The following is a 13,026-nucleotide window of genomic DNA, read 5'->3' as shown; positions in this document are numbered from 1 at the left end:
TGACCATGTACATCAAATTTTTATGTGTCTAGCACCTTTATTCATTTTTTTTATTACTTTTAATTTAGCTCATTAGTCTGAATTCCTCTCAAAGGGAGGGTGTGTGGCCTCACTGTTCAGGTCTCCGCCCCCTCCCTTAGTATGCTGTCTGCTCACATCTCCCCTAGCATTAGCAAAACAACAACTCCCAGTTTGTCCTCTCTGACAGTAGCGGGACACAAGCTGAGAGTGGGAGGATTTTTCCTCCAGCTCTGAGCCCTGTGCTCACAGCTGTCAATCAAGGAAGTGTGTCCATGACATAGGTGATGATGCATGGACACAGCAGGACTTGTATGTGTCCAAGCAGGCAGGAGGCAGTTGTTTGACTGGCTTTTTCTGTATGAAATACTGAAAATTTTCTAAAGAAAGCAATTGCAAAACCTATTAGTTATACATGCTTTACAACATATCAAAAGTTTTTGTATCTGACAGTGTCCATTTAAAATACCAGATAAACCATATTTCTTACAGGTTGTGATGAGAGAGGAGATGTCTGGTATTCGCTACAGGTTTAATGCCCCCATCAGTAAACATACACAGACTGGGTACAGCTGGCATCTCTCACCATGGACTAAGTGCTCCGCTCTATGTGCTGGAGGTATGCTAAAGAACAATCTCATATTAAGACAAGCCAAATGTACTAGTTTAATCAATATTAATCAATATTGCCAATATCATTTTCTCTTCAGGGGTGCAAATGCAGAACGTTGTTTGCAAAAGGCTGTCAGATGGATCTGCTGTGTCTGACGACATGTGTGACACCCAAGAGAAAATAAATGAAAAGCAACGTATGTGTAACACTGAGCCTTGTCCTCCTGAGTAAGTGAGGTTTTGTATCACTTTACTGTGCATTATGTATTTACACTATGACACTTGTTTATGAGCCTTTCTAGTTTATTAGGCTATGCGGATGTGTAAAAGGTTGGGGGGCATTAATTATGTCCAGAGGGTACAATTATGAAGCAATATTTACACCCTATTCTGTACTAAAGTCCCTGCCTACCTGATTATTTAATGAAAAGTACAAATGGTCAAACAAATAGTACCCCTATATTTTAGGAAACAGGGGGGAAGTGGGTAGCAAGAAAGTTAAAACAGTGTTAAAACGAGGGCTCCCAAGGCTGTAAAATAATATAAAACTCTATACATAGTACAGCTCTTAGTTTTTGCATTCAGTCATTAAAAATCTTTTGATTGTGTTTATTATTATCTTATATTGTGTCGCTAGACTTGGCACACTTTCCTCATATATATCTGACAGCTTTGTTTAAAAAATATGAAAATTTGCTTATCTGCTTGTTAGGTTGCATGGCCTCCATCTTTTGATGGATTAGAGAGTTAATCTCCACTGCCTTCTTTGAAGCAAGTCTGGATCCTACATCTTTAGTAAAATCTCAGTCCACTAGGTTGCTCTCTATTTCTGTGGAACAGATATGCAGTGCAGCATAGTGGTCAGCTCCCAACACTTTTATAAGTTTCTTCCATAAGATATCTTCAGATGAGAATTCCTTTGGGAGGTCAGTCCTTAGATCTGTGCAGGAGGTATCCCCCTAGGGCAGGGGTGTCCCATTGACTAGTTGGGCAAATTGTGTAACTTTCCCAATTCGGCTCCATTCAGCTTTCCCGACCATCTCCGCCCGCTGTTAACAAGCCGGAAGTGGCCAGAAAAAAGTTAGGAGATGTGACAACCCCTTTAATACTTCATAGAGGTCCTCTACAGAAATACAACGCATGTTAAAAAAAATTTAAGTGCCCCCAATGTAATGTGCCACTGTATCCCTAATGTAGTGTGCCCCGATGCTTCTAAACTGTGCCACCATGCCCCTAATGAAATGTGCCATCATGCTCCTAATGATCTGTGCCGCCATTTCCCTAATGAACTATGCCACCATGGCCCTAATATACTGTGGTAATATACTAGCTCCCCTTGCTGCTCCTGCGCCTCCTGTCCTGTCAGATGACTAGAAAAACCACCCATCTCCTGAAATCTAACCTGTGCTCCATTGTGCCCTCCCCCTCCTCCTCCCCTCGAGTTCAGCCCCCACAGGGCTCATGTGACCGTGAGATGTAGGCGCCACGTCTCCAGTGCCCTGACCAGCCATCGTTTCCAACACGTGTTGTAGTAAATGAAGCAGTGGAATGACATTGTTCACACCGTAATCCTGGTGACTGACTAATAGGTTGGCTTCCTCAAAGGGCCTGAGCAAACGGCAGGTGTCACGTATGAGCTGCCACTGGTTACACAGGGGAGTCCCCCTATCTGCTTGGATCATCAAGAAATCAGTGATGGCTTTTCTCTGTTCGTATAGTCGGTCCAACATATGGAGGGTGGAATTCCAACGTGTGGAAACGTCGCAAATCAGACTTTGTTTGGGGATGCCGTTCTGACGCTGCAGCTCAAGGAGGGTGTGCTTTGCAGTGTACGAGTGGCTGAAGTGCATGCAAAGTTTCATTCCCATTGTTAGGATGTCTTGCAGATGGGGGCATCACTTCAGGAACCACTTGAAAACCAAATTAAACACGTGTGCCATGCAGGGCGCATGTCTCAGGCTTCCTTGTCGCAGTGCAGAAAAAATTCACCATTGTTCCCATTTTCAGTTTTCGTGGAGTAAGCCATGATTCGATTTCTTGATGAATGACTTTTAGCAGTTCCTTTTCTGTGTGACTCCATTCGCCAAGGCAAACCATGTGAAGAACAGCGTGACACCGCCGTTCCCTGCACACATGGTATGCTGGAGGGGCACTGAGACTTGTCTGAGCAGTGGAGGGTGAAGACACGGTGGAGGATGAGGAGGCGGAGTCACACAGTTTCACAGGACCAACCTGAGAGTGTGGAGGTGGAAGCGGCGTGACCTGTCCAAGTTGCTTTTGTGACTGTGCAGGAACCACATTCACCCAGTGGGCCGTCAAGGACATGTATTGTCTCTGACCGTAGTTACAGCTCCACACGTCGGCGCTGCCGTGCACTTTGGTACACACCGACAGGCTCAAGGACTGGCCCACCTTCTGTTCCACAAAATTGTGCAGGGCTGGTACTGCCTTCTTTGCAAAGAAATGACGGCTTGGGACTCTCCCTGTTGGCTCGGCACAAGCCATCAGTTCTCTGAAAGGTGCAGAGTCCACCACTTGAAAAGGGAGGGACTTCAGCAAAAGCAACTTGGACAGGAGCGCGTTCAGCTTCTGTGCCGTTGGATGAGTGGATGCATACTGGTGTCTCTTGAACATGGCTTCGCTGATGGATTGCTGGTGGAATGACTGACTCGAAGTAGGAGGAGTAGGAGCATCTGGAGTGACAGAAGATTGGTATGACACACAACTCCCTTCGGCTGAGGTGGTGGAGCCTTGGCTGGCTGAAACAGGGAGCGGTGTGCCACTGGGTGATGCAGCAGGCTGGACCACCACATCGGAGCCACGGTTCCCCCTTTATGGTGACGCTGAAACATTGGCACCCTGGTCTTGCTTCCCCTTCTGCTGACACATCTTGCATGTGGCCAGGTTAGCATCCTCCGGATGCTTGATGAAAAACTGCCACACTGCCGAGTAGGTGATTTTCCCACCAACAGTCCACACTGATTGACTGCTACTGCCGCCAACTCCAGGAACCCCTGTTCCACTACCTCCCAGGAAGGTAGGCTCCGCGAAGCAAGTGGTCTACCCCGGTCATGTTTGGCTCCGGACTTTCCACTTCTGCTACCATGCTGACTGCCAACCATGCTACCACCTTGCTGGCTCAGCTGCTGCCTCACGGGCAACCTGCAACCCTCTTCTCCTGATGAAGCCCTTTATGCACCCGGCTCCCAAGTGTGATTGGCTTCATCATCATCAAGTTGTGTCTGCACATCATTGATTTCCTCCTCAGGTTCCTCAACAGTGTCTGCTTCAGAAGCCTTAACACTCGCAACACCACCTCCCACACCACTCTCTTCATCACTACTTGCCCACATAGCAGAGGAAGCAGCCAATGTCTCCTTCACTTCTTGGCTGGGCAGTAGCTGCTGACTGTCCTCTAGATCGTCCTCACTAAATAGTGGAGCTGAACCCACAGCATAAGATGCTTCTGTGGGGGAGGGAACAGCATAGGACAGAGGCAATGGGAGGACAGGGACTGCTCCTGGGCCATGCCAACTGAGGGTTGTGTTTGAGGAACCCATCGACTGTTGACTGGGGGTGTCACTTGTGATGAAGTGGATGACTGTGTTAACCTATCGATGATGGCAGATGGGTTGCTGGTCGAGACACCACCAGCTGATATCGGGAGCTCAGGCCTCTCGCTGCGACTCCTGCTGCCACTCGCCCCTAGTCTGCTGCGACCTCTGCCTGATGAATTTAGGCCTCTGAGACTCCTCTGTGCACGTCCTGGCACTTTTCTGCATGACTTACTTAGTTCATATATGAGGGGAGTACAATACGCTCCACTACTATTAAAACAGTATTTATCTACAACACAAGCAGGTGTGTACTTTTGGCTGGCCTTTCACAGTATCTAGGCCCTTAAGACTTTAACAGGAACAAAATGGTACACCACTTAGATGTACATATGTGGTACGCACTTATGAGGGGAGGACAATGCGCTCCAGTGTGCTTAAAACAGTATTTGTCTACAATATCAGCCGGTGTGTACTTTTGGCTTCCTTTCGCAGTATCTAGGCCCTTAAGACTTTAACAGGAACAAAATAGTACACCACTTCGATGTATGTATGTGGTATGCACTTATGAGGGGAGGACAATGCGCTCCAGTATGCTTAAAACAGTATTTGTCTACAACACCAGCAGGTGTGTACTTTTGGCTGGCCTTTCACAGTATCTAGGCCCCTTGAGACTTTAACAGAAACAAAATGGTACACCACTTAGATGTATGCACAGGTTACACTTAAAGAGGTATTCCAGGCCAAAACTTATTTTTTATATATCAACTGGCTCCGGAAAGTTAAACAGATTTGGAAATTACTTCTATTAAAAAATCTTAATCCTTCCAATAGTTATTAACTTCTGAAGTTGAGTTGCTGTTTTCTGTCTAACTGCTTTCTGATGACTCACGTCCCAGGAGCTGTGCAGCTCCTATGGGGATACTTTCCCATCATGCACAGCTCCCGGGACGTGACATCATCATTGAGCAGTTAGACAGAAAACTTCAGAAGCTAATAACTATTGGAAGGATTAAGTTTTTTTAATAGAAGTAATTTACAAATCTGTTAAACTTTCCGGAGCCAGATGATATATATAAAAAAAAGTTTTTGCCTGGAATACCCCTTTAATAGAGGACAATACGGTTTTAGTGCTCTGATCACCCTAACTGCAGCAGGTTAGGGTGAGCAGATCACTAAAAGCGTATTGTCCTTTATGAGGACTAATTTTTTGCACTGTGTTCTGAAGTTTTTATCGGTACCATATTTGTATTGATCGGACTTTTTGATCGCTTTTTATTTAATTTTTCATGATATAAAAAGTGACCAAAAATACACTATTTTGGACTTTGGTATTTTTTTGCCCATATGCCATTGACCATGCGGTTTAATTAACGATATGTTTTTATAGTTCGGACATTTCAGCATGTGGCGATACCACATATGTTATTTTTATTTTTATTTAAACAGTTTTTTTTTTTTTTATGGGAAAAGGGGGGTGATTCAAACTTTTATTAGGGAAGGGGTTAAATGACCTTTGTCAACTTTTTTTTTTTTCACTTTTTTTTTTGCAGTGTTATAGCTCCCATAGGGGGCTATAACATTGCACAAACTGACCTCTTACCCTGATCCCTGCAAAGCCATAGCTTTGCATGGATCAGCGAGATAGGGGCTCGATTGCTCAAGCCTGTAGCTCAGGCTTGGAGCAATCAAACGCCGATCAGATACGACGGAGCAAGGTAAGGCGCATCCTAGCTGATCAGGGCATCGCGATCATTTTTAGACACGGCGATCAACGATTGGTGCCACACGCTATTAGCCCAGGGTCCCGGCTATCGTTAGCAGCCGGGACCGACCAGGTGTGATATGGTGTCATCCTGAAGGAGTTAAAAGATGTGTTATGCCGTAAATAAAATGTACTATGTGATTGTTACCTAGAAGGTACCAGTGACCAGCTGACCCTAAAGATTACCAATGGGCTCCCTGCTAGTCTCCCTCATATAAGCCCTGGGTGGAGCTAGCTTCTTTCTCTTTTCTCTCTTGCTTCCTGCTGAGGTCCAGTAAAGTCATGGAGGCCTCAAGTGGAGGCCTCAAGTCAAGTCCTGCAGCCACAAGTCAAGTATAAGTAAGATAAAGTCACCGTCCTGTCAGTCACAAATCAGTGAAGTTAAGTCATCTGTCTACCAAGCGTGGCCTGCACTAAAGTCTCCCATAAAACTACAAGTCCTAGCAATCCTGCTAGGCCTCTGTGTCACTGGTCACCTCCTTGGGCCCTGGTTGTACTGCATAGACTGTTCCAACTGTCTACCCTCAGTAAAGCGACCATTGTCCGTAACTTGGCGTCAGTGTCGTTGTTGCCCCCGTGCCTAGCCCAAGATCCAGCAGTATACCTTCGGGTGGTTAAGGCCAAACCACGTCCTGGCGTCACGAACACAAGGGGTTAATACCATCTTCCCCTAGGCTAACAATATCTGCCCTGCACCTCATACCACGCCTTACCACACCACGTCTGAGTGGTGAATACTGGGCATCACCGCGATTGGTGATGTACGGCATTAGACATGGGTCCTGGTAGCCTTTGGAACCACCCGTCTATGATGCGGGGTCAGCCCTCGAGACTGCATCATTGCAGGGGAGCGGGCGCTGGGCATACAGGTATGCCCTGCGTCCTTAAGAGGTTAATAAACTTGCAACACTAATGGCATGCTACATCCTGAATTAACTAAATGTGACTGACTTGTTCAGCTTTTGGGGCCCCACTTTTAATTTTGCCCAGGGCCAGTCTAAAACCGGCCCTGCTTGAGGTGAATCACTGCTGTAAAAATGCTTTTCTGTGCAGCACACACTGCTGTCTGTCCCTCTCTCTCTCTGAAATAGAACGCTGATGTGATTGGCTGAAAGATGGCTGCCAATTATATAGGGCTGTGACATCACAGAGACAACACACTGCCTGGCTGCTGATAGGCTGCATGCTGCATGTGATTCAGGGTCATCCCGCCGACCTTGTTCCTACCTTCCCAGGATTCCTTGCCCCATGTCCTAACATGTGGATCCGCCATTTTAGATGCCCGGACCACACTAAATGGAGTTTAATTAAGTGATTTGCGTGATCGAATCGCAGAGATATTTGCATTCGTTGCGAATCAAATTTTTCCTGAAATTCGTAACGTATTCGGATTCGTCAGATTCGATTCGCTCATCCCTATTCATATACATAAAATAATATTGATCTGTTCATTAACCATCTTTGAGCAACTATTGAATTTGTACTTAGGCTCATGCACCCCCATGTGGCTTGTTGCAATAGAGACATGTTTTAAGAGTGTGTCCATTGTTTACCTTTACTAATAATGATTGCATCTACAATAGGTGGGCAATAGGTCCATGGTCTGAATGTAGTCGGAGCTGCAATTCCGGAGTGCGCACCCGCAGTGTGATCTGCCAACGGAAGGTATCATCAGGGGAGGAAAAATCTCTGGACGATAGTAACTGCCCATCACCTCGCCCCACTATGCTGGAACCCTGCAATACCAAATCATGCCCACCAGAGTGGGTCGCACTGGACTGGTCTGAGGTACCAAATTAACTTTGTATAAATGTTCAATAATTCCTTCTTTTTTTCTTTGAGGCTTCTACAATATAATTATCATATTAGACTCTATAAAGATTGTTTTCTTCATTAAAACGTACCTGTCAGATCCCACAAAAAAAAGAATAAATAAGTTACTCAGTACCTAATCCTGATCATATGCATATAGATTTTTGCCTCTATCACCTATATTTATTATAAAAATACCTCTTGGTTATTGTCCTAGTAGGTAAGAAGACCCCTAGTGGTGTTTTCTTTATTAAATATTCAAAAATTATTAACAACAACATTATTACAGAAGGTCTTTAATTTTTTTCAATTTCCCCAGTAACAACATATAAAAAGTTTTGGGATCTGACAGTGCCCACTTAAAGGAAAATTTCTGTACCTAGGAAAACAATGGCCCTGATTTACTACTGTAAACCCAACCTGTTTTGTCGGCACCTAAATTGGGTATAGCCGCCGGGAAAAGGGCATGTGTCCACCAAAAAGGGGTATGTTGCAACATTTTCCACAGTAAATGTGGTGCATTTGAGCTCTGGAAAACCCACAACTCAGAGCAGTTGTACATAAAGCAATACATTAGTAAATACCGGGGAAAAATACATTTTGGGTATCAAAACCCACAAAGAAAACTACACTCCAATCAGAGTTAATAACTTAAAAGGGTACCGTATATACTTGAGTATAAGCCGACCCGAATATAGGCCAAGGCACCTAATTATACCACAAAAAATGGGCAAAACCTATTAATTCGAGTATAAGTCTTGGGTGGAAAATGCAGCCATAGGTTGTATCAGGGCATTCTATGTGTTGCAGTTACTAACTAAAATGCCCAGCATGCCCTGATACAGCTGACTCAAACGGAATCAGGGCATTCTGGTCATTGTGATTACTAACTGCAACACCCAACATGCCCTGATACAGCCTATGGCTCTGCAGCTGACTCAAAACTACATCTCCCAGCATGTTGCACTATATAGTATTACAGATGAGGTTATGGTGCAACATGCTCGGAGTTGTAGTTTTTGGTCACCTGCAGAGCTATAGGCTGTATCAGGGCATGCTGGGCATTTTAGTTACTAACTACAATGCCCAGCATGCCCTGATACAGCCTATTCAGCTGGCTCAAACCTAAAACTAATGTTGTACCATATTAATATTTTTAAATCAAACATTTTCAGAAGACATGTCACCCCCTTACTTATAAAATGGAACTGTGTGGTGGCTGCAGCAGCCTGGAACTCTGCCACGCTGCTCTCCGTGGGGCTCGTGAGTCATGATGTCACTGACGTCTTCCTGTCTGGTAACAGACGTGCCTGTGAGCGGCACGCACATCTTTTACCAGTAGGCCCTGCACAATGCATGAAGGGGACAAGCAAGTAACTGGGGGGTGTTTATGGACCTACACAATCACCAGATCTATTGCTGTGTCTCACCGCTGCTGGCAAACAGCAGCACTCTAGTACAAGCCAAGGGGGCCTTTTCAGCATAAAAAAATTGCTGAAAAACTCTGTTTATATGCAAGTATATGCAGTATTTCAGGGAGATAACGTATGTAGTTAAGTAAGTCCCATAGGCTTTTTTAAAGAAATGGGAAAAAAATAATCTGTAGGCCCTAACCCAAAAAAAAAAATATACAAATTTGTTTCTTGAGAACAGGGACCTTAATCTCCTGTGGGAATAGAACTGTGGGCAGCAAATGCCCAAGGCCACAATATTTACTGTCTATGAAGGAGCCAGAGATGCCCAAGTACAGCACTTAGCTACCTCTGACGCTCCCATAGACAATGAACAGTACAGCAGCATGCATAATTCGCTGCTCACTTCTCAGGTGTAACGCAAGTCTCTGACCTTAGGGGTCCCAGTGGGTGGACCCACCCCTCCCACTTCCAAGCTGACACTTATCCCTTTTCCTGCCATTTGACATTTGGTGATATTACTGAACTACTGATGTAAATGAATGGAACAAATACAGATATGTAAATTAAAACTGTACATGCATTTTTTAATTCAAATCATTGACCATTATGGGCTAAAACAGTACCAATAGGGTATAACCAGAACATGAATTACTTGAACAGATAAAATAAGTGTGTTTTAGTCATTGGTCAAAAGGATTTCAGAGAGTGGCTAAATATTTTTCATGAACAGTCTTTTTCCCTGTAGTGTACTCCGAGCTGCGGACCTGGTTATCGACATAGAGTTGTCCTTTGTAAATCAGGGGACAATGAAAACACGCTGCCACCCTCTCAATGCCAAGCAAAAGAGAGGCCTGCAACTAGTATGAGGTGTACACTGCAACGTTGTCCCCCACCTCGATGGGTGACAGGTGAATGGGCTGAGGTATGAATCAAACAATCTTAAAGGAGTACTCTGGTGCACACTTTTTTCATGTTATCCCGTCCGGGCTGCAAAATAAAAGAAAACGCACTTTATCTTACCTGCCAACGAGCCCCCAGAGCTCCGGTACAGGTGTTAGGTCCCCGGGCTGTATTCTTCTTACTTCCTGTTAGCCCGGCACGTCACACGGAGCTTCAGCCTATCACTGGCCGAGGCGGGACATCGCTGCAACCAGTGATAGGCTGAAGCTCCGTGTGACGTGCCGGGCTAACCGGAAGTAAGAAGAATACAGCCCGGGGACCGAACACCTGTACTGGAGCTCCGGGGGCTCGTTGGCAGGTAAGATAAAGTGCGTTTTCTTTTATTTTGCAGCCCTGACGGGATAACATGAAGAAAGTGTGCACTGGAGTACTCCTTTAACATCCCAAAAAATACATTTTTGAAGACTAAAAATACAGTTGGTAATAGTTAGTTTATTTATTTCCTAGTGTTCAGCACAATGTGGACTTGGACAGCAGAGACGTTCTGTACAGTGTGTGAGCCACACAGGACAGCCCTCGGTGGAATGCATAGAGTCTGTGCGCCCAACTGCTATGCAGCAGTGCGAAAACAAATGTGAGGCTGGACCTTCGGACAGTCCAGATGGTTAGACATATCTCAGTTTTCCTAAATAATATATATATTTGTACAAATAATGTCTGCCATCTAACGTGTTTAGTTGTGTTTTTTTTATCCTAAGTTTTTGTTCCTACTATATCTGTGCCCATCTTTTATTCCTCCAGTTATTTTTTTGTTTCTAATGGTCTTCCCCTTTGCTCTTTACAGAATGTAAAGATGTCAACAAAGTGGCCTACTGCCCCTTGGTGCTCAAGTTTAAGTTCTGTAACCGATCATACTTCAGACAGATGTGTTGCCGAACCTGCCAGGGGCACTGACATGAATCAAACTCATCATATGTTTTTTACCAAATACATTTCTACAATGTCTACAATTTCCCATAGTTTTCTACAAGGTTTCTATAACTTTTTATGTTTTTTCTTCATTGATGTTCATGTCAAGAATTACTTTTCAGATTTCTTGCTGCTGTTGTATATTTCCTAACATTTAACTTGTGGCATTGACACGTTACACAATATTTAATCCTAGGTACACATCATTTTTATCACCACACCTTCTATGGACATTAATGTTGGCCTTTAAGGGCTACCATCCATAATTATAGACAGAAAACTGAAGAAATGGATTGCCAGATTTCTGAATTTTATTCACAGTGAAATAATATCCCATTTTTTCTATGAGCTATTTTGGCTCATCTGCTATGTCAAGAAAAACAAGAAGGCTACAAAGTTCAGGTATCACTAAGGAATGTAGCATTACTTATGCACTGCTGGACATATTTAGCATTTGTTTACTATTTTAATACTTAGAAAATACTTGTTTTTTTTTTTATATTTGCGGTGCTATTTCAATCCAAGCGCAACTAAACATATCCATAGTAAAATATGGTTGGTGCTATAGAAATTAATAATTCTTTGTTTTTTATTGTAAGGCTATGATCACATGGTGGAATGTCCAGATGGAAAATTTCTGTACAGACAGTCCACCGACAGCGGAGCACTGGCAGAACATGCCAGCGCTAGGAAATGCATAGTCTGATAGACGACAATGCATTTCCGTGCAGACTCCGCAGAAAAAATAAACATGTCTATTCCTTCTGCGGATTCCGGAATAGGGATTTCCACAGCAGAAACATCTGCCGCGGAAATTCAGCCATGTTCACAGTCCAGCAGAATCCAACTGAAATCAATGGAATTCTGCTGCAGCGGAATGTCCATGCAGAATTGGTCCGTGGAATTCCACGCGGTAATTCCATTGTGTGAACATAGCCTGAGAGTTATCAAAGATTACCTTTTTTGGTAAGATACATGATTTTATCTTCTACGATACTTTTATGGTTTGTCCAGATCCTCTTATTGTATATTGATTTAAAACCTATTTTCACCTTTGGAACCATTTTTTTCAGTAGATAGATAGATATATAGATAGATAGATAGATAGATAGATAGATAGATGGATAGAACCTACAATGACAGTTTTGGATTTTTATGTTCACAATTAATGTATATGAAAATTTCAGTAACTTTGTAAATACGTTGCATTGCTTACCTTACAATGATTCTAAGTAACAGCCTATATTATAGCTAAAGGGAATATATCACCTATATTTCTTTTATTAATTAAAGCCAGATATTGATACATATAGTTTGTCTGATTTTATTTTTCGAAATGTAGTTTTTTTAATTCTGTTTATAGTAAATTATAATAGAAACAGTAACCTTGCCTGAGCTGCTATTAACAGCATTAAGAGGTATGCTTTGCAGCAACCACTTGGCCTATAGAAACCCTTAGGCTAGGTTAACACAATGTAACATTTTCAGCACATATTTTTAAATATGCAAAGGATATTCTGGAAAATGCGGCCGCATTTTATTTTACACCCACATATACACTGACTGCTGCCGCTTTTTTAGAAATCACGATATGCTATGTGAACCCAACTTTAGTCTTGACTTCTTGTCAAGACTATACTTGTGGCATCCAAAGAAAGTACTATAATTTGGACCATATATGTGGCATCCCAAGAAAATACAGCAATTTGGGCCCTTATAAGCCTTTGTCAAGCATACATAAGGTGTAATATACTTTATATTCACTTATAGCGCATTAGACGTTTACCCTATCATGACTATTATGATTTGTGCATGTCAGTGTTTCATTAGAGCGGCATTTAAACATAGAAATAAGTCACACTAGTGCCACCTAGTGGAGAAAGGGAAGCATAAATATATCGGATATAAATCCTACTCATCCGTAAAAAAAAAAAAAAAAAAAAAAAAGAGGGGGGGGGGGGGGGGGGGTTGGGGGGGGTTT

The 13,026-nt window shown here is 43.3% G+C and overlaps 1 protein-coding gene across 1 annotated transcript; it reads left to right on the top strand.

The window, feature by feature from the left end:
• Positions 1–510: 510 nt before the first annotated feature.
• LOC130329427 (A disintegrin and metalloproteinase with thrombospondin motifs 10-like) lies at positions 511–12,362 on the top strand (the record flags this gene model as incomplete). The annotated part of the gene is made up of 6 exons (XM_056553500.1): positions 511–637; positions 729–858; positions 7,533–7,737; positions 9,922–10,098; positions 10,584–10,740; positions 10,921–12,362. Coding segments are annotated over 6 exons (906 nt in total), but the record flags the coding sequence as incomplete, so codon positions are not given.
• Between the last annotated feature and the right edge of the window lie 664 nt (positions 12,363–13,026).

Source organism: Hyla sarda, unplaced genomic scaffold (assembly GCF_029499605.1).
Source record: "Hyla sarda isolate aHylSar1 unplaced genomic scaffold, aHylSar1.hap1 scaffold_3173, whole genome shotgun sequence".
Taxonomy (NCBI): domain Eukaryota; kingdom Metazoa; phylum Chordata; class Amphibia; order Anura; family Hylidae; genus Hyla; species Hyla sarda.
The sequence above is the reverse complement of the archived record's forward strand: the minus strand, read 5'-3'. Positions and strand labels throughout refer to the sequence as shown.